The 26,625-nt window shown below is 41.2% G+C and overlaps 1 protein-coding gene across 1 annotated transcript; it reads left to right on the top strand.

Moving 5' to 3' along the window:
• Nucleotides 1–7,035: 7,035 nt before the first annotated feature.
• kcnj19a (potassium inwardly rectifying channel subfamily J member 19a) lies at nt 7,036–26,075 on the top strand (the record flags this gene model as incomplete). The annotated part of the gene is made up of 3 exons (XM_080510853.1): nt 7,036–7,701; nt 21,260–21,476; nt 25,411–26,075. 3 exons carry the CDS (start codon nt 7,036–7,038, stop codon nt 26,073–26,075), a joined length of 1,548 nt encoding a protein of 515 aa, XP_080366979.1.
• Nucleotides 26,076–26,625: the final 550 nt, after the last annotated feature.

Here is a 26,625-nt window from a genome sequence, read left to right on the forward strand (position 1 = left end):
TATTCATTAAAAAAAAAAGTGGTTTTTTTTACTATTATCTCAAAGTGATTTAATAAAGTTCATGTATTTAAAGGTGGCCCTAAAAGTCATGATTTCACACCTTCAAAATAAATAAAAACTCCAGGATTATAATGTTCTTAAGATAAGCCTCACTTGACAAAACTGTAAATAGCCTTTATACTTGCATCCTATAAACCTACACTTAACAGAGATTTGTTGAAATTGAAGTTGAAATTCCTCGCAGCGATCACAAAAGCAATGAAATCGCTCCATAAGATTTACTCCACACCTGTTTTATACAAGTTGAAATAATATTTACATGAAATGTACACTTGATACAATACAAAATAAGCTTTAGAATGTAATATGAACACCACATGTAATGCTTATTAGTATTTCACTTAATAATCTACAAATAGTTTACTTATACGAGGATTTACTGAAGTAATATGAGTGTTGCTGTTACCGTGGTTTTCTACTGCACTTCTTATGCATCAACATTACTGTTAAATCACATTCAGGGTATAATTTCATATCACTGTTTTTAAATTAGTGTACAAAATCAATGATTTACTGAAGAAACAACTAGAAAAAAAACAGTCAATGACTCAGGATTTATAGCGACTTGCTTTTTCCTATATTTCTTAGATTCGTCTTAAGACTTGAAACAAGTTTTATTTGATGAGACACTGTAACAGTTAAAAGTGAAGTAGACTGAATTATCACATCCAGTGTCCAGTTATGTAATACTGTATGTCACGTCCAAGCTACATGCACAACTGTTTACCATAACTGTTGACCCAAATTGCATTGCAAGTTTTCAGGGATGATTTGTCTTCATCTAAGGATGGTTCTATTAAACTTTGACAGATTTAGGTGAAAGGTCATGGTCAACGTCACAAAAAGGTCAAAAACGCATTTTCGTCGTAACGCAGTCGGTTTTAAACCAATTGAGTGTCAAACCAATGCCGAAATGTTCCGTTTTCAATTTCCTATCCTCTGATATGCCACATGATAGAGTAACGTCATTACCCTGGTTAGTGGTTGGGGGTCAAAGGTCGGGGGGGGGGGGGGGTGTCACATGGAAAATGCAAGATCTGTGTGTCTGTCTCAAACAGTGATAACATCCTTGTAAATATCCAATGGATTCCCTGGTGACAAATGCAGCATTCTCTCTTGAATCATATTAAACACCTTTTTCTGGCTCCTCTTTCCAATATCTTTCCAAGATCCGACTATCAACTATTGCAGAGTTGAAAGACCAAAACAGGAGATGAGTGAATGGAAACATTGGCAAGATTGATACGAAAAAAAGGGAAAATAAATAGAGTGAAAGTTCCTTTCACTCCTTTTCGTGGATGTGATTGAAACAAATAATATAAAATATGGTAACAATAAATGGATGGATGGATGGATGGATGGATGGATGGATGGATGGATGGATGGATGGATGGATGGATGGATGTGAAAGACGAAGTACAGATCCTGTAGAGATAGAAGAAACAGATGCTTTAATTTGAATGTCATGTTCTAAATCTTTCAAAGTTGTCCTGAGCTGATGGCTCGACTTTCCATCAGAGGTCAGAGACAGCAGGGCTCTGTGGCAGAGAGGACACGAGCGCGCCCGCAGCCCGCACCCAGACCACCGCCATGACGGCGGGCGAAACGGTCCCAACATCTCCGCCGGGTGCAGGTTTTGTGTATCATGTGACACCGATGGTTATCAATCCTAACAGCCCATTAATAATTTACTGGGTGCCGTCTTTGTTCCCTCTGCCCCTTCTGTGCAGCTATCCCAGTAAGAAACACACACACACACACACACACACACACACACACACACACACACACACACACACACACACACACACACACACACACACACACACACACACACACACACACACACACACACACACACACACACACACACACACACACACACACACACACACACAGAGAACAGGTCAGAACAGAACCAGAACATAATCTACACAAAAAACAATACTTTTCTTTTTTTGTTTTCAGTCTGTCTGCTTTAGGAATTATCATCAAAGTCCAAGGTGAAGGAACATACATCAAAATAGATCTTGGGTATTTCTACTGCTCTCAAATGCCAAAGTTGCTTCAAATCTGGCTCCATATATCAGGATTAACCTTCAAATATTCACAAAGAAGTGTGAGTTTTATCCCCCAAACCTGATCTTCGCCTTCAAATAAGTATAAAACATTAAGAAGTCTCACATTCTGCTCCCTCCAGGATACATCTGGACCCCGTTACAGTGAGTCTTCAGTACTAGGGTTATGGATCTCACAGACACAGGAAACCAAGCACACACAAACACACAAATCACCACATCATTTAGATGTGAATGTCAATATTATTTCCTCGTGTCTGATAACGAAGGCCGAGCAAACTGCGCTCGGCGGAGAGGCGAGGTTCGGTGATTTCCTGTTCTTGTGGGAAAGCCTGATGCCTCCACGTAACAGATGGCCGTCTGCACCCTAATCCTCAATTGTCAGGAGGATCACAGCCACGTATGACTTGCCTCTATTGACGGTTATTAGAAAACAGAGCAGAGGGAGACGTATCAATAGCTGATATATTGCCTGCTGCTCGTAAATCCCAGAGATGAGTTCTTACACCCTGATATGTAATTAGGAGGCAGGTTTACTCAAAGACCAGCTTGACGTGTTTGTCAACAAAAAGGGTAAATAAATGTACATTTTCTAGTATTTAGAGCTCACTTTATAACGGGATGCTTAAAAATGATGTGCATTATCTAAACACCTAATCATGCCTATTATATTTGCACAAAATCTCCACAACAACTACCAATACTTACCAAATGAAACATTTAAAAAAAATAAAATGTGGTGTAGTTCTCATAATAGACATTTTTCTGTGGCTGCGACTGATGAAAAACCTTTTTGTTCTCCTGCGTTTGTGCATCTGCAATACAAACGCCGCGTGGCCTTTCAAACATCAGATAATTGCAGTACAAATACCACACAGACATGTTTTGTCACCTGAAATATCGGCTCAGTCGCCCTCAAAAGACGAGACACTTAAATAACCCGCCAGGCAGTGCAATGACAGGATGAATTGTCCTTTATCACATGAAATGTTTCAGGATGACCTGGGAATAACCCCACGGACAGGGGCTATTGAGAACTGCACTTCTTTTTCACCCTGCGCCTCAAGCTGTCGAGTGCAGTGATGAAGTTTTTGGTTGGTTGGCTTCTCTAGATTTCTTTGAATGAAATCTATAAACTGTTAAAATGTCAATTAAGTGAATTTTTAAAAGGCCATTTATTATTTTCATTTTTCCTATTTAATCAGATTTTTAAAAGGAAAGTCTCAATCAGGATACTTTTTGTAATAAATGGTAATTTCTGTATTTTAAATCAAAAGAGTCATGCTTTGTCATTATTTATATACATTCTAAAAATCTAGATCCACTTTAATAGATAAGGCAACTTTTGACATCAGCATGTATTTATGGTGATCAAGCAAGATTGCTCTTTGTTCAAATAACTTATTTGTTTACCTGAAAAATAAAATCCAAGTTAAATGAATTTGGGTTTTTTTCTGTCTGTATAAACTGGAGTGTGTTTGATAGATTGTTTGTAGTTTCATTCTCATTATTACAGCAATATCTTAGTATAATTTTCATTCTATTGGTCTGTGGCCCTTGGGAACCATGATGGCCTTTGGGTGTTGTAGTATTTGATGCTTTGAAATACTGAATTCAACACAGAAAAGACAAGAAGATAATTGTTTGGGTTGTGTGAATGAATTTAAAAAAGATTGGTTCATGTTGCTTAAATTATTCACATTCCAAAATAAAAAAAACCAACAAAATTCAGTTTCTTGTATTTTGAACAAATATATTTTGACTTCAATATATATTTGCGCAACGACACAAACTTGAACTATTGGTCATTTGACAGATTAAATTCGGTTACATTGACTTCTCCTCAGATAGATATCAAGTATGTGATAATGATAAAACATTATATTTACAGAATGTTAAAAACTAAAACACACTAACCGGTCATGTTTAACATGCTCTCAAGCAATCGACCTTGTGAATTCATGAAGCCTGAATGACATTAATATTGTAAACTTGCTTTGTTGCTTTCCTTCGGCTACTCAAAGGATTTAATGTAATCTATTGCATGTTTAATGCCCCCCAAAAATGACGTGAAAAGTTAAGGAAAATTAAAAATGTTCATCATTTTTTTAACAAAAAGCAGCCAATACAAGAAAAAAATCATCAATAATTGACATTGTGGACTGATATAAGAGTCTCCACCTGAGTCACGGTGCGTAAGGAGAAACACTTGGGATGAGAGGCTGTGCTGCAATGAAACCAGTCAAGGGTGTCTTTGTTCTACCTGCGTGTGCAAAAGAAAAAAATTAATTATGCATTGGTTTAACAATAATAGCACTTACACACAGAGCGGGCCTCATGTGGGAAGATTAAAATGAAAGAGACTCAAGGGCGACCCATCCCCTCCTAACGGCCGTCCTTGGAGAGGATTGTATAGTCCAGGAAATCCTCCACTGGAGTGGCCGTGCAGTGTGGGAATCAATAGAAGAGCTTTTGGGGGTGGAGAGAGCGGAAGCGCTGATTTAAAGTCATGTTTGAAGAGGGGAAGCTATAAAGAGAGAGAAAAGCTTTGGAGGGCAAATGATTAAAAACGGTTACAATTAAAGCAAAGATCATTTCAAAAGTGGGAATAAAAGGTAAATCATGCACGATTTGTTATTGCACATAGTCTACTTTGAGTGAGCGCTATTGTTCATCCCACAAATGCACGTCAGTTACCCCTTAAAATCTACAATTCAAGTTTTCTTTCTTTTTTTAACTAATAGTAAAAGCATAAAAACAAAACAAATAAATGTTTTAAGCTACTTTAGTCAGTTATTTCTAAACTTGTTCTTTTCTTGTTCTTGATCCTGAATGTTTCCTTTTGCAGCACTTTAAATAAAAAATGTTCAGCCTTGTTTTGCAGGAATACTGGAGTACAACATTCTGCAAATTATGTATAAAGCTCATAAAGAAACTTCAATGGTCAATGTTCACAACAAATTTGCAGAAAGAGAAAGTAATGACATAAAAGGAACAAAGATTTTCATAAAACCCAAGATTCAAGACCAAATATATTGAACATTGCATTTCTGTAAAAGGGGTTGATTCATAGAACAATCTAGACAATGAAGCAAAAGAGTCAAAATCCTCCAGACGCTTGAAAAAATTTAATTAAAACCAGCATATTATTGAAATACAAAGAAATCAATTAAGAGTTTCATAGTGCTGTCAACATAGAAAACTGATATGAGCGTGAGTCACTGTGCCTTAAAGCCTTAAAGCTCATTTTTGCTTGTTGTTTGTTTTTAAATCTGATTGCAATAAAATAGTTTGACACAAAAGAGACAGTACAGACATATTGGTCTTCTTTCTGCTCCCTTTTGTTATGTGTTGTATTAAACTGCTTTGTTTTTCTTTTTTTTTTTTACTACTAAGTATAAGAACTAACAAACATCCATGCTCTGAACACACTCACACATTTATACTCGCTCTCAATTGACACTTTATTGCATGTTTTTTAGAGGTGTGAGAGGAAATTGAACCGATACAGAAATAACCATGCATGCAAAGGGAGACCATGCAAACTCCACACAGAAAAGTCCTGCACCCAGCTGGGGTTACCCTGGGTGTGCTGCCTGTGCTTACCACTGCACCACTGTACCACTGTACCCAGCAGCCTACTTTTTGGAAAACTTGAAACATCAAAATTACACATTAAACACATAAAGCATGATTTCCACTTTGTCCGTGTGTTTGTGCTTGAGGCTGCTGCTGCTTTCGTTTATGCCATTATGAAACATTCTATATAAATAAAAAATAAATATAATTTATTGATAGTTCGGTATAATTATTTTTTTTGTCAGTTGTCTCAGTTTCATCATCTTTATCAGTCTGGAACATATTTTTTTTAAAGCCCTGAAGGCCGCCTGCTGCCCAGTGAGCTGTCAGCGCGTGTTGTCCATCGAGATGTGTCATATCCAATGCGCACGTGGGCTCCCCGTCCAATAGATGGCGCAGTCGAACTTGAAAGCATGAAAACTCCAACCTCATCACTTTGCATCTGATTCTGTAAATCGTGCAGGATCCGCGACAAAATACGATGGAGGCATTTAGGTGGATAGAATGAACAAATTAATTAACGCACTGATCCATGTTTCAATTAAGTCCGTTATAATTGACCGAATGAACTATAAGCACAGAGGAAGAGATATAATGGCCCACCTATTTCTTTCTTTCTTTCTTTCTTTGTTTCTTTCTTTCTTTCTTTCTTTCTCTCCCTCCCTTGTTCATTTTCCTTCTCCGTCTCTCTCCCCTTTTCTGTCGGTCTCTCTCTCTATATCTCTTTGTTTCTTCTTTCTTTTTCTCTCCCTTTCTGTCTCTGTCTTCCCCCCTCTCTTTCTTTCTGTCACGCTCCCTCTCTCCCTTTTACGCACAAACGCCGTCTTGTGTCGCTCTCTCCTCCTCCTCCCTCCCTCCCTTTCCTCTAACCCCCATCTCTCTCGCTCTCTCTCTCTCTCTCTCACTCACTCACTCACCCACTCACACTCTCCCACTCCGCTCTCCATCCTCCACAGCCCCACCACGAGCTGAATGGCAGACAGCTCCTGGCATTCGGTTCCGCCGGTCACAGTGAGTGGAGGCTGAGCAGAGCGCACAGCCACACTGAGCCATCCTCTCATGTCACGTGAGAAAACTGGAGCAAGAGTGGATTTTTTTTACTATTAAATAATAACAACTGCGTTCTAAAATTACAGAAATACGTGCGCATTTTTGCTTTGCTTCTGTTTATCACTTGAACGGATTTACTTTGCGCGCTAAAGTGGCCATGGCGCATTTTACGCACTGCAGGTAGCCAGTGAGTTGGAGGTTAAAACAAACCAAATAAACATGGATTAAACCTCTCAGATTCCCTCTTGGTTACTCTCGCAGAGCCGACATGGCGGCACTACGTAGGAAATTCGGGGAGGACTACCAGGTGGTGAACACGAACCGGGCCACCACTTTCTCCGCTCCGGTCAAGAAGAAGCGGCAGCGCTTCGTGGAGAAGAACGGCCGCTGCAACGTGCAGCACGGGAACCTCGGCGGAGAGACCAGCAGGTATCTCTCAGACCTCTTCACCACTCTGGTGGACCTGAAGTGGCGGTGGAACCTGCTCATATTCATCCTAACTTACACCATCGCGTGGCTGGTCATGGCGTCGATGTGGTGGATCATTGCTTACATCAGGGGGGATTTAAATCACGGACACGACTCGTCGTACACCCCCTGCGTGGCCAATGTTTACAACTTCCCCTCAGCTTTTCTCTTCTTCATAGAGACCGAGGCCACCATCGGATACGGCTACCGGTACATCACGGAGAAGTGCCCCGAGGGCATCATCCTCTTCTTGTTCCAGTCGCTGCTGGGCTCCATCGTGGACGCTTTCCTCATCGGCTGCATGTTCATCAAGATGTCCCAGCCCAAGAAGCGCGCGGAGACGCTTATGTTCAGCCAGGATGCGGTGATTTCGCAACGCGACGGCAAACTGTGCCTCATGTTCCGGGTGGGAAACCTGCGCAATAGCCACATGGTGTCCGCGCAAATCAGGTGCAAGCTCATTAAGGTGAGTTCCAGAGGGTGAAGATAAGTGAAACCATGAGGAGGAACATTTTTCTTTATTGGAGGGAGTCATTCTTTCGTCAGTTTACCCGCTACACTGATTTACAATCAATTTCTTTAACTTATTCCAACTTGCTGCTGGTGCCTGAGTTGCATCAGCCTTGGAATCTGAGCAGTGTGTCTCTTCCTTTGAAGTTATAGAAATGGGCCAATGCAAATAGCAGAGTCTCAAGGAAAGTATTTTCAGAAAAGCCCCTGCACAATGGCTGCACTTTTGATAGACGGTTTCTATCTTTCAGAAATCTTAACCATCTTTATTTTCTGAGCTTGTGAAGAAAAGCAAGTTTTCGATGAAAAGTCAGAACCATCCGTCCATCTTTATCCAAATCAGGAGATTACAAACTGGAGGCATCGCATGTCCACCAAAGGGCAAGAAACAGTCACACAACATCAAGTCCAAGTTGCAAACATTCAAACTCCATTTCACTTTTTAAAAGTTTAAATCTTAGCAGATCCTTTAAAACACGCACACTTTGTGGAACAAAACAGGCTCAAGGTGGCATTAACATAATCCTCCAGCAGCAGCAGCAGCGTGGCGAGGATGAGTGGCAGCCAGGATGCTGCATCAAACCAGTGAAATCCAGAGTGAAGGTTGGTTCATCTCCTCGACTTCGGCTGCTGACACCTGGACAGACACGTGCGTGTCAGTGCATTCAACAGAGAGATATCCCACCCCGGAGGGGGAAGTGGAGTGAATCAGGGGAGAGAGGGGAGCTCCACACGCACAACTACAGATCACCAGAGTCTGTAAAAGAGCACCTGTGGGAGAGCATGGGCACATAAAAAGAGATTTATGGCGATCATAAAGAAATGCATTATATTCTTTCTTGCTTTAGGGTGTGTGTGTGTGTGTGTGTGCGCTTTAGTGTTTTATATTCCCGGAAATGTGGAATATGTCACAAAATATTGCAGAGGTTAAGAGGTACCTAATAGCTACAGGTGATGCAGTTGTGGGATGAATACTAAAGCTGGCCGGTTGGTTCTGTATTGATGGGGAGCTCAGCGGGTTTGGAAACGTTGCTTAAGGAACTTCGCTCTCCGAAAACAAGCAGCAACGCAGAAAATCACCTCAAACAGTAGCGAGGTCGAATGACTCCCCTTTTAATTATCGTAATAGGGCCCCTTTCAGCTACAGCCATGTCCAATGTGCAAAATGGGCCATAAAGAAGACAAACAGCATTAGCGAGGTGCTTGGAGCTTGTTTATGTCTGTGTTCTCCTCCGCACAGCCACATCCAACACAGCGGCGGTCAGCTTAATGATGCATGCAGGCAGAATGGAGGGTGTGAGGGGAAGAAGACTCAGCTATTCCACACTTACAATGCGTGGAGGAAGTGAACAGCCCCACAGACAGAGTACAATCGCACACGTGCAGCGACGCGTCTCCTGGTCGCGTCACCCTGTACCAGATGTACCTGCGATGCTCATTTTCACTTCAGGTGTGGAGAAGCTGACAGTCTGTATTTGTTCAAGAAAAGGCACCAAAGAACCAGAGGGTGGGTGGGGGGGTTGCGCTCCTTTCAAATAAACCAGCATTGCAAAGCAGATGAGAACTGACGCGGCATCGCAAAATTATTGAAGCTGGAGGATTTTTTTTTCTTTTCTTCTCCTTTCTATTCTGTAGAACCACGATTTTTTTTTTTTTACCTGTCCTTTGGGACTGCAAGAAATACAGTTAGTATAAATTCCAAGGCCTTTCTGCCAACCCCATATCATTTTTACGCTCCCCTCTCTGTAAAACACAATAAATACAGCAACCGCTGTTTGCTCCTTCGTATTTCTCTCTCTCTCTCTCTCTCTTTTCGCTTCAGGGCTTTGTGGTCTAACCTTATTCTCTCGCTTCAAAGACTCACTGAGACAGAACACTTACAGCAGCTCTGCCAGAGCAGAAAATACAAAAGGAATAGAAAAAATCTGAAATCAGGTGAGTCACTGCACGAAGGCCTTGTTTAGGATGTGCATACCTTGTGGATATTACACTTCCTAAGAAATAGTACAGGAAGAAAGGAAAATGATCTGGAGGAGTCATGTTTGAAGCCGGATGCTGCAATCCCCACGTGGGAACGTTGGTGGTGCTCTTGAGCTGCAGGCCTCATGGAGTCATGGCCCAAGGAAAATATTCAGAATTCACAGGAGCCATTTGTCCAGAAACAGCATGTGAGCCAGAGAGAGATTTAAAATAGGCCGTATTCGTCAAGTTGCATGTAAGACAAATTAAACTGAGTTTGTTAAAAATCAGATCGGAACTATTCATATGAAAGTCATTCACATATACACTGCTACAATTTAAGTATTGAATCAAAACAGAAAACTGATGCAGGATCAGGAAGAACATGCAAACTCCACACAGCATCGCATGACGATGGACATTATATCTCCAGGGTTGAGACAACAGAGCAGTTGCAATGCAGTCTGACTGTATATTAATGAAATTATGAAATTAATCAGATATGACGTTATGAGTGTAATAAAGTGACATGCAGGGAGGGCTGGTGAGCAAGTAATTACTTTCAAAAAGACCCAGTTTTACACATATGAAGGCAAAAAGCTGTGTGCGCATATTAAAAAGTCTTGTTTGAGTCGGCATCTGTGAGAAGAAGGTCTGAGTATTTTCCTTCTGGGATGTTTTTTTCTTTTTTTTGTCCAATTACCGATCATTTATGTAAGCTCAATCATAAATAATTTGAACGCAACAGAACATACGTTTCAAGATTAGCATATTTTCTTTTGTGTGAAGTACTTGTGTGGCGTTCAGTAATCCACCAATTTCCTAAAATCAATACATTCTGCAGGTGTTGGAACCAGGAGGTCATTTGAATCATATTTCATCCTGATAAGAGTCATTCTATAATACCGGCCTCACTAAATACATTTGAAGGTTAAAAAAAAAGATAGATAGATAGATAGATAGATAGATAGATAGATAGATAGATAGATAGATAGATAGATAGATAGATAGATAGATAGATAGATAGATAGATAGATAGATAGATAGATAGATAGATAGATAGATAGATAGATAGATAGATAGATAGATAGATCTTTTATTGTCATTCAAAATATGCACCACAGTTTCAAACATTACCAAAATTCAGCAACACTTAAGGCACAGGCACTTAAAAATGTTTAAATAAAAGTGTCTAAAAACAAAACAGTAAGTATTTAAAACACACAGTAAACAATGATACAGCAATAAACTGATATGGTGCCAAGATGCATAATAACATTTTGCTAATGTCGCATTGAAATTACTGCAAATATATTCCCTTTTATCCCCTTTAATCGTGTATAAAATTATCATCAGGAATTACAAAAAAGAAGATTATACACAGCCTCATTAAAACAAGTAAAAATGATTATTACATTCAAAAAGCAACATATTTCTGCCAGCTGGATAGTTTCTCTGAAAATAGAGACAATATCTAGAAACAGATCTTATCGTGGGCTGAGTGAGCGAGAAATATTTAAGGGGTCATATTATTCAGCTTTTCAACACATGGGCCTCGGTCCAAAAACATTGTATTCAAAGTTTATTGCTCCTCCATTTGAATATTGGATCATCAGAGCTGCGTTTCAGAATCTGCTGTGTCTGTGTGAGCTGGACTGGCTCCGCCCACACATGCCCATCTCAGGAAGAGAAGGAAGTACTTCCTCTCGTGGTGCCATGTGCCAGCGCAGAGGTGCATAATTATGGGAGAGTCAAAGAGCCTACCTTGATTGGGATTGGCTAAACCCCCAATGATACTATATAGGGTTTGATTTCTGATTGGCTGGTGGGAGCAACACACTTTTTAAAGATTGAAGCAAGCCAGAGAGAGAGAGGACACACTTTCTTCACGTCTGGGGCGTCGTTCCAGATATGGGGATGATTATTACTGTTGGGGAAACCATTAGAAAGTTAATTTTGAACAATATGACCAGTTTAATGATTGTACAGGAGAAGTTCTCACAATCAGCATGTGTGCATTTACTTCTGTAATCACAGAATAAATACAATTGACAGGTTCAGGACAGGACTGTTAAAGTGAATTCCCTCCTCTCATCACCTGGAAGACCAATGTATTGATTGTTCCAAATTGGCTCATGGACCACACTGGTTGCTTGATTGTGTCTTTACTAACGAGTGAGTCCAAACGGTCAGATGGGAATAACAGACATTCATTTCAACTGGACAATGTTGGTTTTGTCCTTTATGACTCACTGTCCTTGTTCTCTTTGTGACTAACCAATCGCAGTGTTGAGTTTTCAGTAAATTATGTCAAAGAAGCAGCAGGTGCAGCAACTAACAAGTAACAGGTCTCGATTAAAGTTCAGCACTTTTCTTACAGAGACTCTGTGGCCTTTCATCTTTGACTCACAGAAACAGTATTTCAGTCGGTTCTCAAGTCAAAACTGCTCCTGATAGAAGCACCTTGTAGTTTTATTTCCATGAGGGTGTTAATGAGTTACATCCAACTGCGTGAACCACTGAAAATCGAAAACAATGTATTTATTGTACATCCAGGAGAGGAGCTCTGTGTATTTCATGAACTCTCTCAGCTAAAACGGTCCTTGTAACACACTTGGGATCTTGAGGAGTTTGTGGACAAATCTGTTAAATTGTGTGTCCTTGTGTTGTGACATGAGATGGACTATAGGCTCCTCAGTATAGAGGAATTTATCTTGTTTTTCTAAAAACCTAGAAAACCTGAGAAGGGATCTTTTCCTACTTAAATCTGCTGACACTCACCATGCGGAGTCAGACAGCAACCTGCTGTTCAGGTCGAGGGAGAAGAAGACTTTTCACTTCTCTGTCAAGCTTCACTGTGATTATAATGGAAAAAAAGATAGATCTGGTCTCCATGTACTTTTCCAGACAGGTACGTAATACAGAAGAGGTGATGAGAGGAGGTTGTGGTGAGGTTAATCAGGACCTTTGCTGTGACGACATGACGGGATGTTGTTAGATGCTAAAATGTTTTCTCAGTGAAAATATCAAATAGCTGCTTGTGTTCATTAAACATATGAGGATTTGAGGTTGTGGAATATTTGAGCATTGTGGGTCACTTTCAATTAACGTATAGCCACTTGTGGATGTCACTGTATGTGAATGTTGTGTTGCCTTGCTGGAGCTCTGCTGTGATGACAGGAGGTGGCAGAAAGATGGTTTTAAAGAGTTGTCATCCAACATCCCTGCATATAAGCAGTGGACATGCAGTTTTGTGCAGGACGTCATGGTGGGAGCGTCAAAAACATGACAGTGTAACTGTGAGGGTGGAGGGGGAGTGGGAGAATGAAAGAATTGACTTGAAGTGATGGGAAGTGGTGAAAGGGCTCCAGCAATATAGTAAGTAGCATGGAATTTGGGTGATATATTGTTTTATTAATAAAAGACAATGGTAAAAACAACGTTATTCGATTTCAGTGTAAGTAAATCGCAGAGGGTGGGGGGGGCGACATATCAAATCTTGCCAAGGGTGCCACGATGGGTTAAGGGTCGTCTCTGGGCTCTGGAGAAGCTTGTAATAACAGAAGGGTGATAAGATAAAATTTTTTCCCTTCATATTTTCATTGTGCGGGCCATGCCTTGCATCTTAGAGATACGCAAGGAAGAGAAATCCTCTTAGCTGCGTATTTCCCCAGAGGATTGCACGGCAGGCTATAAAGTCACGGGAGCTAGAATTGATTTCCATTTCTTTTCTAATAAGAAGAGATTCAATTATACTATCTTGTTGTTGTTGGCCTGTGGAAAACCTTGAAGCCCTGCAGTCATTGATTAGCCAGATCCAGAGCCAGAAAACCTTCACATTCCAGACTTTTATTCAATAGCCAAATACATCAGTTTCCGAAGTTGCATGGAGGTGATTTTTTTGTGTAGGTGTGGATTCTCAAAAATACACCAGTGTATACACTTAAGAGCTTGAGTTACTCACTCAAGATTGTTTTTCCCCCCACAGCATTCGAGGTGGTCGGTGCATTATCTCAGAACTCACACGGCCAGAAATACGACGTTATTTGTCCGGAATAAGCACTTCAGGCTCTCTGCAACAGTGTTTTTCCACACAAGTGCAAACAAAAAACTGGAGGAAGGACAGTCACAAAACATTGCTTTGGCCAAGAACATTGTGGAACCATTTCTGGCCACTTGTGCCAAAATCCCACAGTGTCACAGGGGGAAGTAAACTGCCTTCCAAAGGTAACAGTAAAACTAGAGGACAAAGTACACAAGACGCGTTAGTGGATTTAATGTTTCAAGCAGCATCTAATGTAATCTAATTTGTTATGTTCGTGGAGCACAAGCTTCCACAGTGACGGGATCTGGCAGCGTCTTCACTTTCTGACACACTTGTTTCACTGTGGGCGAGCAAGTGCATCATATTTTTCAATTTCCGGGAGATTACAGTACCTATAGGTTTGAAAGTGTCACACCGCTATTTCCTGGTTTGGCAGAGAGAAAACACAAGTCACTTACTCCAGTGCTGTCTGTGAATGCCACACCCCCTCCTGAACACCACACCCCCTCACGAAGGCCACACCCCCTCACAAAGGCACACTGCTGCTCTGCCTTTGCCCATCATATCCAGTGTATGGGTGTGTTTGCACATGCGCAGTCAGTTCCCCAATATGGAAACCATTTACATAAAAAGGCAGATCACTACGCTGCCTTTGGACGTAACCGTGCTATGCTAAATGCTAGACAGACATTCACAGTGCATTAGTGAATGGACACAGCGCTGCTCCGCTCTCTGGCTCGGTGGTGGGTTGATATGCAGAATGACGATAAAGACATTTTCACAACTTTCTTTCGATGAGAAACAGCAGCTTTTAAAAGATGGGAGACCAACACCTGAGTTACCAGACCTTCAGCAAAGGAAAGCTCAGAAAATTGTTCTTATTTTTAAGTCAACTTGCAGTGCAGATTCACCACAATAGTGGTTTCAGAACCACAGACAGCTCCGCTGTTCGAGTTGTTCTCTGTGTTTCCAACATAAACAACTGATCCTCTGCCATGTCAGGAGACATATCTTGTTGGGAGAATATGGCGACTGCTATTAAATAATTGTTTAAGTTTCTTTAATGATGTTTTACAATCTTGATTTTCTTAGATTAACACTTGCCAGCTGAAACATATTGCAGCGTCACATGCATTATGGGAGTTGTTTTGGTGGTGTTTCAAATGTCTTTATTTGGGTTTATATTAGGATTTTAATGTTGGTAATGATTGTGTTGTGTTTTTATTGCTTAGTTCATGTTGTTAGTTGGTTGATTTAGTTTAGTTTAGTCTAATATTTGGAAGTTGGCAACCAGGAGTGAAGAGGGTGTTGTGTGTCATGTCATCCTGCCATAGTGTTCTTATTTGTGGTGCCAAAATAAAAGCCTTTTCTGGTGGTGGTTGGTATGAAGGGAAAAGCATAGATTCATTTGATTATACTGCGTTTCACTCTCAGAATTAATACTTGAAAAAGGCTGGTGAAGAAATGTCATTTTTGGAACATTTACTGTCTGATGAAGGGAGCTCAGACAAAGTTAGAGCATTTTCAAAAAGTTCCAAGTTGGAGCTGCTTTCAAACAGTTGCAATTCTCTGTGTATCCAAGCACTGCTGTTGGGTAAATGGGCACCTTGCTGTTCTCACTCATTTGCTGTTTCACTCTTTTGCTGAAGATTTAGTTGTAATATCCATAACATAGCTCAGTCGCTTCTGTCACACAAACACAGACTGGCAATCCGCCATTGTCATGTTGTTGTTTGGCAGCATTCGCACAAGTGGAGCCTTTCAGTGTATTTTTGTCCATAAAGACAGAGACTTCGAGCGAGCATTTTCACTCTTTTTCAATCTCCTCCCAGGAGTCCTGTGCTTGAGTTTCTTGTGAAATATGAATTGTAGTGGACAGAACTGGCCGAGATTATTATTGTTCTCCACCACCGCAGCAAAATGAAAACAACTCTCTGTTCTTTAGGAGAATCTATACAACTTAAGGCTGAAAGCAGAGGGCGCAGGCGAAGCACAAGGAGTCTGTTGGTGGACATGAAGCTACAAGCAGCATCTAAAGCTGCAGAGCTTCCACAGTGACGGTATCTGGCAGGTCATCAGTTTCCCCTCATTCTGTAATGATTCATGAGTTCACGAGTAGGCGTGATAAACACATGGTAGAGTGGAGGAGAGCTGCAGGCCGGGGTAGGCAAAGGCTTGGCTGTTCCATTAATCCATCGACCGTCTTGCTGTCCACGTCGGAGAGCAGAAAAACAAACATCAGAGACCAGGTAAAGATCTAACGACGGTCTGACAGGAGTCTTTTTAATCAAATGGTCAAAAGACTTTCACCAGTTTCTCACAAATACTTTGAGTTGCTCTTTCCAAGCTCTGGTTTTTACATTTATTTCACACAAATAGACAGTCAAAGCAACTTTTTTGGTGAATAATTTGAGTCTGTAAAACCACTAAATCCGGACCTGACTCAGCAGCGTCATGGTGTCTCTGTTTTTGCTCAAACTTTGTTCCATAGAAACGAGCGAAAGGGGTTGTTTTACTCTTCACCATAAAGCCTGTTTGAGCTGTAGGAAGTCTTTATTAGCTGCTCAGATTGTCAAATGAAAACAAAACATACAAAAAGTTGAAGATGTTGCAAATGTGGAAGCATAGACTAATAAGAGTTTTCAAAAAGTGAGTCACTGCGAACATTTTTCTCTTATACTAGACGATTTGTTGATACACTGACGTCTCACTGTAACATTTCCAGATTTGACTTGATGAAATGCAGCTGTCGTATTAAGTTTGGTTTGATTTGAATGAACGCTGGAGCTGTTGGCCCTGAACTCTGTTGCATACCAGTCAAACACACTGACACCTTGTGAGTATTTATCACAGCATGCCACGAACAGAAGTGAAAAACAAAACACATTCCCTGTATCTTTACCGTGAGTGTATGTACAGCCTCGCGCACAACCGCACTGGATAACAACTGCAGCCTGGAGTCGGTTGCTCTGATCCATTTTAACTCATGATTTGATTCAACTAGTTTGTCACACGAATATCAGCACACCTTTTTTTTTTTTCTAAATCTACTGATGAGGCCAAGAGGGTATCTGGCAGCGTGATGGCCGGTGAGCTTCTACAGGCTTGTCAGTCGATCTGATTGTCTCCCAGGTCTCCCCCCCCCCCTTCCACAACTCCTCCACTGAGGCTGCTGATTGATGCGGGCCTGACCGAGCCATGGAGTGGAGTTGAGTAGGAAGATCAGGCCACTTTGGGTCCAATCAATGTTATTTATAACCTGTCTTCATCCATGAGCATCATTCCCATCATTCCCCCTCACAAATGTTCCTTTTCTGAGGGGGAACCATGTTGCCCTTCTGATGATAACGAGCAGCTGGAGATCGAATTGGCCGGCGCGCGAGCAATCAGACGTGATGGGTACAAATTTAAAATCAAAACGAGTACGGTGCCGTTTTGGCAAAAACATTGTGCGGAATGAATTAACTGAGTCTGTCCTTGTCTGCATTTGTCAGAGTTCGAGGTGTCAGATTTCAGAAAAAAACCAAAGAAAAAAACAGCTGACAAGCTGAGCTATCTCTGTATCTTTGGGAAAGAGTGCCAACGGGCCCCGTGTAAGGAGCTTTGTCTGTCACCGTTGGTATACAGTCATCCATCTTCTTAATCTTAAGCGACAAAGACAGAAAGTAAAAAGTAGAATTTCCCTAAGCCGGCATGAAGATAACCCTCATGGATTAACGATGCCGAACTGCATTCGGTTGCCCGTAAGCACCTGACAAGTGAACAATGCCCCGCCGACATGAAAGTCACTCCGCGACACAAAGCTGGAGGAGCTTCACATTGATATTCACAGGAGATAGAAATAGACGGCAGGGTTTTCTGGCAATGCAAAGCCTGTTTACTCACACTTCATTCACACATTGCATTTTGGAAGGAGAAAGTACCAGGCAATATCACAGGGAGGTCAGAATGAAATCAGGCTTTGACGAGCAGCTGCAGCACCGGGGGGGGGGGGGGGGGGGGGGGGTGTAAAGACATACACAGACACTAAACATATTTATGAATGAAACTCAGGCCTGCACAGTGTTTAATGTGTTGTGATTGTTAACTGCTATGTGTATATATATATATATATATATATATATATATATGAATGATCATTGAATTATGTAGTCCTTTTGTTTGTGTAATTCTGACAGTTTCACATCAATGAGTTGGGTCATGTTGAAATACTGGGCGAAGAAAACTGTGTTTGTGGGAATGATGTGTTGATTATTTTGGGATTTACAACAAGAACAAAAGATTCTAAAACAGCAAAAAGAATTGAGTGACACTGAGTGAGACCGTGGAAGATCATTATGAAGCTATTTGTATGGGAGGAAGAGAGTGTTTTTCCATGAGTAGGTGGTTTGCTTAAGCATGACACATCCAAACAATATAACATGCACGGGGAAAAAAAGGCTATATAAATGATCAGTATTTGGAATTCTAGATTACAGGGAGATGGTAATGGTCAACTCCTATTATAGGCATTGTTTTGGAAAGATTGTCTTCAGTATTTGGGATCAAACTGTCTTCAGTGACATTCTTGTAACATGAAAGCAAAAATATGTGATTACATATTATATTTTTTGATTATTAGACTTTATGTAGGATAGCACAACGCCACCTTTGTGTAAGATGTGAGAATACTCACTTGATTTCTAACAAAATCAGCCTTGAAGACTCAATGACATGGCTAATTGCGGAAAAAATGTGGACAGATCGATTATACAACATAAGACAGGAAGGGAGAAGAAAATACATCCAGGGCCTCGAACATCATGTGGGCAATTAAATGCTTCCGCACCAGTTAACACTCTGTGGGTTAAGACCTGTCCAAACACGGCCGCTTCATACGTCTGCTGCGAGATCTTCTAGAAATCAATGTGAAGCGCTGAGTCTGCAGCCACGGAAAACAAGTCGCCTACAGATTATTGAGAGGGACAAGATGGTGAAGCATTCAGCATCACCTCTTCAGGAAAGCTGTAGATATTTTACTGAGTCATGGCATCTCAACTTAAGACCATCAAAGTGGTGAAATACACTTGCAGTGGTCTTTAAAAATACTTGTTAAACCACAAGTTTGAAAAAGGAAGTTTCTCTTTGTGAATTACATCATTTATACAACTTTTGTTGGATGGTTGGAAGAAAGGTATTACGAATACATAAAAGCAAGAGCCTTCCAGATCGTATGTTATTCATTGATGTGCAAATCTAATTGTTAAAAAGACAGAGCAGGCAAAGTGTCAAGCCCCCCATATGATATAGAACATCCACCACGAGTGTTCCAGACCCCCAGTTGGGAACCAGTACATCAGATCATCTGAGGGATACCTGGGATAATCGTGTTTGCGAAAGGTCACCTCTTCCATAATACCTCTCCCGGCTGTGAGGAGTTTCCCTGGAGGAATGGAAAAAGAAACCTTGTGGTTTGCACTATGCTGCACAGCATCCATGCAGCTGCAGCCTCAAACTGTGGACGTACAAGGTGCAGATGATTTCAGAGTGGCCTGGTGCTCGACATGGTTGTAGTGAGGCTTTGAAATGACTCAGGATACTAAACTGTAGATTTGTTTGGTTGCTGCTCTGGTTCGCTGGGTGGGAGATCTGGATCCTGGTGACAAAAATACTAGAAAGAATCAACAGGACAGATGGGACAGTGTCATCCCCACAGTTCAGCCAATTTCTTCTGCTGAACTACTCAGTATGGGTTATGGGGCCCACAAGAACGTTCATTACACTCTATGTTTAGTCACTCTACACAAGACAGACACGCGCAACAAGGGTTGATTTTTGATTGAAAAGTTTTTTTCAGAAATGTTGGTACAAATTAAAAAAATGTATAGCCCAGTGGTTGTGTTTATATTCAAAAAATAATAACAATTAATTGGGAAAATGATCATGTGTAAATAGTGTAATGTATAAAAAATGTAAATAATGAAATTATTTTTACACCAGTGTCGCGGCCCATCCTCCTCCCTGTACTTAATGAAAACCATTTTTTGTATTGTTTTTTTTTTGTTTTTACTGGGTCATGTCTTCTATAATTCACTGAGCCCTGCAGCCTTTTTTTTTTTGTTCGTTCTTGAAGTTGCTTTTGACACCAATGGCAATGGCTACCAAAATAATCATGAATTATGGTTGAGTTTTAGGATGTGAAACTGACATGTCAATACACAAGTAATATTATTGATTGTTATTTCGTGTGTTTAAAATCCTTCAGTGAAAATCATCAGTGGGTTTGAGCTCCCTTCATCAGATAGTCGATGTTCCAAAATGACATTTCTTCACCAGCTTATTTCATTAAAGCAATATAGTGCCAATAGTGGCTCTACATGAAAAGTGCATAGTTGTGAGTGTTTCTGCTATTTCTGTTTAAACGGACATTGAAAACGCAAAACTCGTCTTTAAACAAAAATGCTAAAAACGAATGCATTTTCATTTGAAGTATTGGTGTGCAAACTGGGCCTGGGTCACAGGATACTAAAAGTATCTACATTTGTTTCCTGAACTTGGATATGTTTACTTAATAAACAATTGGAATGTTGGAAATGTTCTGCAGTTCATGTTTTTCATTGGGTGCTTTTACAGTGTGAAGACAGCGCTTTGTTATACAGAACTGTTATTTCACTACATAATGGAAATGTACATGCATCTAAAATCATACTATTATTAATAAAGAGTTTTCATTGACATAATTATGGCATTGAAGTGAAATGTTTCACAAGATCAAATGTTTTTTTTTTTTCCTGGTATTTGATATTCACGACATTCAGTCAAAAATAATCAAGAAAAAAAAATAACAACAAAGGCTTGAAATACTTCAGCACTTGTGTGATAAATTATTACATTTGTTCATATAAGATATACTGGCCGCAAATGTTTGGCAAATGTAGCTGAAAATGACAGCTCCTCTGTAAAGGTGATTAAAATTGACTGCTTTCACTTAGTCTTTTCTCTCTGTGGTACGGTTTAGGAGCGAACAAGAGTCACTCCCATACCAAGCCACTGTAATTAATGTTTTGGAGGTGGGTCATATTTACTGGCGTTCCATGAACTTAATTGAGTTGTAGATGATATTTAAACACTTAACAAATAAATATTGACATGCCGGTAAATATAAATTTCCCTGTGGCTTTTAATGGCTTATGGTGTTGATTTTAGGTAAACATAATCAAGTTTTATGGGATTTGGCCTCCACGTCGACACTTCCCACTAATATTCTGTAGCTCTGGGGTTATAAAAAGGGAGCCCGTTGGTGTAATGGGTCTGGCCTGACATTTGTGTATCTCATATCAATAACATCCCCGCCTTTGTGCTTGAAATGTTTGTACAAAGTCTCACGAGTTGGTAGAAAACTGGTACATTTGCTGAATCCCACTAAAGTGGAGAGCAGAAGTGACTCATATCAGACAAAAGAAGGAGAAATGCATTTAATCCTGTTGTTCTTCTCCACCTCCTGCCTCTTTCTACCGCTGTGATCTCGCAGTCCCGTCAGACTCCGGAGGGCGAGTTCCTGCCTCTGGACCAGTGCGAGCTGGACGTGGGCTTCGGGACGGGCGCAGACCAGCTCTTCCTCGTGTCCCCGCTGACCATCTGCCATGAAATCAATCCCAAGAGCCCCTTCTTCGACCTGTCCCAGCGCTCCCTCATGAACGAGCAGTTTGAGATCGTGGTCATCCTTGAAGGCATCGTGGAGACCACCGGTGAGGAATTTATTTGTCTCTGTGCCTTTTCCATGATTCTTTTTCGCTTTGCACACACCCAATCTAAATGTAAATTCTTCTATTAATATTGACACACGTGGAATTCCCAGTCTAATGGACCCTTATAATCTCTCCCCTGTAAAATCTCATTTCCTCACTTGCCTGGTTTTGGCATTTTTGAAGAAGGTGCCCACCGGAAAGAGTGAGCATGAGAAGAACACATGACAAAGAACACATTGATTGAATTATGAGGGATATTATATTACTGCAGAATTGGTTTACACCCACTCCATGCATAATGAAAGCCTGTGGTCATGGATGCATGTGTCACTTTGATGAATGACTTGAGGTTTAAGCCAAGGTTCCACTCCATTTTTCAGATAGCAGCGGACAGCAGAGGTAATTCTTTACACACCGGTAAAGAACTAGGGAAACTACAGGTAGCCAAGCTGTAGCACTCTCTGGTGTATATTCACCAGAAAGTCCCTGAAAGTCCAAAACAAATAAATCTACGTCCTTCATTTCTCTTCTCTGCCCCCATCTACCATAACCCTAACTCTGCCAACGTTGTAGGAGAAACCAAAGTGATGAATAGGCTTAAAGCACCACAGAGGGATCAGCGGAGAAGCAGAGAGGCAGGCAAGCAGGCGTCGCGGTCTGTGCACTGTTGATAATGCCATTAAATCACGGCGCAGCCAGAAGTTTAGATTTGCAGTGCCGTGGCACCGAGCAGAGGAGGGAAACCCAACTAGTGTCACCGTCAATAGCCCACAATATCCCCTCATCCTCACGCGAACACACATCCCTTTTAGATAAACACTTTAGCCGTTATCCCCACACATCCAGCTGTAGCTGACACAGCTGCTCAGCTTGTCGGTTCAACTAATCCCAGTTCTGATTCAACAAGACCTGACTTGCATTCTTGGCTTTGCCATATAGTGTGGGACCAAGCTGCAGTCAAACAGCAGGATATGATCAGCATGTTGACGTTACATTTCAGGTCTTTGCTGAGGGGAAATAATATGGAAAGATCAATTCCGACCCTGTTAATTCAGTCATGACCAAAGAAGAAGATGCGAGTCTTGGTTCTTTATTTTTTATAGAAATGGTGACATGAACAACTCACATCAGGTTTAAACATGTTCTACGTCCAGACTCAAGCAGGATTCAGCACAAAAAGCAGTCCATCAGGGATTGTAGGGGATGTTGGGGTCAAAATTTAATTTGAAGAAAAAACAAACAATAATCAGACACTATAGACGATTTAGAGTATACCTTGGAAACTACCTATTTCTTTTGTTTCGAAGGTGCCTGATTTTATATGAATGAATCATTAAATCCTTGCTATTTTGGAGAGGGTGGTTACCACCACACTTATTAAAATGTTGGCATTACCTGTATATTTGTCTTATTTTTTCCATCTAAATCATTCTAACGCCAATCACCATAGACTAAAAGGATTTGTAAGTCAGACGGACAGCATGACTTTTGATCTGAACTGCACTTTTGTAAACATACCACAACCAGCCATACAAATACGTCTTTAGTATAAAAAAATAGAGCTTGTTTTTTTTTTTTTATTGTCCAAGGGAAATTTGATCCAATGAAATTGATAAACACAATCATAAATACGTCTATTTATTTATTTATTTATTTGTGGAGTATGTTACAAATCACAATTGATTATATTTATGCGACAAATTCATTACAGTTCAACATTCGTCTTGGTTCGATATTATAGTTGTATTTCTCGAGTGCCATGAACTATTCAGTAAGCATTCCACAGCACATAGTCCTAATACCAAAATCCAATCTTTATCTGCTTTGACACAATTAACCCATCCATCGGCTGTGTTTCTACCATACAGACAACACACACCTCTCTGTGAGGGTGTTTTTCTTGGAATTCTTGTCAAGTAACAGTGTTTGGATTCACACTGAGCCTAACATAAAAGACAGATCATCATAATGCACTCTGAAAACAGTTTCACTGAAAGCTGCTGCCAGATAGTTTACATAAAATCTTCTTCAGGGACGCCCCGCTTACTGTCTGCCAAGTGTTTGCATAGTTTCGCTGAAGGCTTTTGTTTTTTATGCAACATGCAGTAAACATAAACCAGCTGGTCGAATACCCACAGGATGCCTCCTGAATGATAAAACTGAACTGGCATGCCCGTCAGGCACCGAACCCACAAGCTCCTACTACGCTTGCATTAGTGTTGTCTTGTACATCCACAGTCAGCAGAATACCGTCATTCCTCTGGTGGGAGGGGAGAACACGGCAGATAAATCTTCACCGTAATCAAAACCAAGCCTTCAGGCCAAGAGGGGAAAATAAAAATGACCTTTTACTCAATGTAAGACCGTTGTTTCCATGGATAAAGATGAGTGGTGAGTTCTGAATAACATCAGGCGATGACATAACGGTGCACAGAGGGACAGGATCGGACTCCTACTCTTCTGCGGTGTTTAGCACAGCAGCTCAGGTTAAAGCACAGCTGCTGAATCACATGAAATAGAGAATTTATTGATCTCAGACTGTTTGTAACAAGCATCCAAATATCGAAGGATTTCAAATAGAATTGTGTTAAAATTCTGTGAACAAGCAGACCTCCAGGCACCACGAAGACTGAAAGACATTTCAATCACCATCGAATTACATGATGTCACTTTACCGACAAATAATTATATCCGGGATGAGTCACAAGGGCTCCCCACCAATGCAATGGGTCACAACAGGAAAACATGATGACGGGACCCTTTATGCTGGCCATCGATATATTGATGCAAGAGCTCGGTGCTGGTTGATTGCTAATTATTAGACTTATTATACTGCCAATTATGACAATCAACACAAACTGCATCAATGATGAGCATCACTCACCTTTAACCTACATTAAGGGCAGAAAACATCTCTGATTTGAAGTCAAAGCAACTCGCTGCTGCTTAAATCAGCAGTTTCCTTTAAGAAATTGATGCTTCTTATTGATCATTTTCCTCACAAAAGAATAAATCCACTTGCTGATAAAACTTGAGATTAAACCCTAATTTAAACCTTAACAAGACCTCGAGAGGTTTACTCCCTTTCTTTCAAAGACCTTGGAGAGTTGTCCAGATCATGGTGATATGATAACTGACACTTAGTACATTTAAGAGAGTAAGAAAAGCTCCAGCTGTCACTTTATCACCAGGTTGTAATCGTTCACACATTCCATTGACTTGTTCATAAATATAGAATACGGGGCATCTGTTCCAAATATCACAAAATACATGAGCAAGTTAATACTAATGGATCAAGTTATAACCTGCTGTGTGATTTCTAACATATAACAATGTTTACATCATTGTTCTTGGTTGTGTCTGTGTTCTATACTCTTGAAGAGGAGATGACAATCTGTTTGTCCTTCAGAGGTGGAGCTGCTGTTTTGAGAGACATCTCATCAGCTGGCTCCCCACAACTTCTATATGCTGACTTTATGATAAAATATTCTCTATGTTGTACCCCTTCTTAGGTTTTATAATTCATACAGCTCTCACCTTATAATCAAGCATCTCCCACAGTCTGATTTACTTGTGATGCTCCAATGTGTTTCTCTGCGATTGGTATCAGTGCATCTGTAGCTATTTGATTGCTGTAGCTCTGCTGTGACAATATTGAGAGCTGCAAGTCGTTGAGACATTGCGACTGTTTTGATGAACCGGGAAATGCATTAACCTCCTTGTGTCGACCCGGTGCTGGATTTAAATTTCAGAAATTAAATTGCAGGAAGTAGCATGCAGCTGTCTTTGCGAAGTAATAAAGGAGAGAGGAAAAGAGATAATGGGAAGAAAGGCTGCCCTTTCACATCCCTCCTTATCTGCCAATAATTGTTTTCTTCGATCCCTGTTGAATGGCAGTTTTTAACATTAGTGCCACCCTGTCACTCTCTCGTAGGTATGACATGCCAGGCACGGACGTCGTACACCGAGGACGAGGTTTTATGGGGCCATCGTTTCCTGCCGGTGATGTCTCTGGAGGAAGGCTTTTTCAGGGTGGACTACTCTCAGTTCCACAGCACATTCGAGGTACCGACGCCCCCATACAGCGTCAAAGAGCACGAGGAGAAGAACTCGCTGCCCTCGCCTCTGTCCACCCCCACGCCCGCTCTGACTGAAAGCCGTGGCTCCCGGCGAGACCGGGTGTTTTCCGTGGACTGCATCAACACCGCGGAGGAGAGAGGCCGCCAGGGAGTGACCGGGGGCCGCCTGCCTAGCAAGCTGCAGAGGATGAGCTCGTCCGGGAAGGAGGACCTGCAGAGGAAGGTGCTCATGCTGGGCTCCCAGCACTCGGAGAAGGCGTGCAGTACCGGAGACCTCCCGCTGAAGCTGCAGCGCCTCAGCTCCTCGCCCAGCCCCGAGGCCGCCAACCGGCTGCAGCTCAAGTCCCTCAAGGTGGGCTTCGAACCCATGACCCAGTCCACCGGGGATCTGTACCAACACAGCCTGCCGCCCACGCCCTCCCCGGCCCCGCTCCCCATGCACAGTCCGCTCCTCTCGGCCGGAGGCCGGCTGGAGGACAACCTGCCGGCGAAGCTACGGAGGATGAACGCCGACCGCTGAAAGCCAGACGGACACAGACTCCGAGCTCAGACTCTGACAGTCGAGGGGCGAAAATACGGAGTGAGGGTTTACTGACAGTGTATTGATTTGTTGCTTTCTTCTTTTTCTTTTTTTTTTTTTGTTCCTCGAAACAAAAAAAAAACAACTAATCTTTACTGGAATTACTGTGATTTTGTGTTTCATAGCAGAGGCAGCCCTGCAGGCTTTGTAACACACAAAGAAAACGACAAGAAAACACAAACTCCATTCTTCATGCGAAGTTGGTTCAATCTGCCGGAGTTGTGCATGTATTAACCAACTCCACTGTTTATTGTACGCACCACACTTATTAGTTCATGTTAGTTTTAACATAATATAAATTATATTAAGATTATAATAAATGCTCTGTTTGCTCTTTCCTCTTGTGTTTTTATTGTTGCAGCAGTGGGACCACTCGTCAATAAGTCATCCAACGCAAAGTAGTTTTCATAGCTGGTTGTTAATGGCCTCATTTTATCTCTTTGGTTAGTGACACAATCTGTGCAGGAACATTCCCATAACTCCTGGATGG

The sequence above is a fragment of the Blennius ocellaris genome (genome assembly GCF_963422515.1).
Source record: "Blennius ocellaris genome assembly, chromosome: 16".
Classification (NCBI taxonomy): Eukaryota; Metazoa; Chordata; class Actinopteri; order Blenniiformes; family Blenniidae; genus Blennius; species Blennius ocellaris.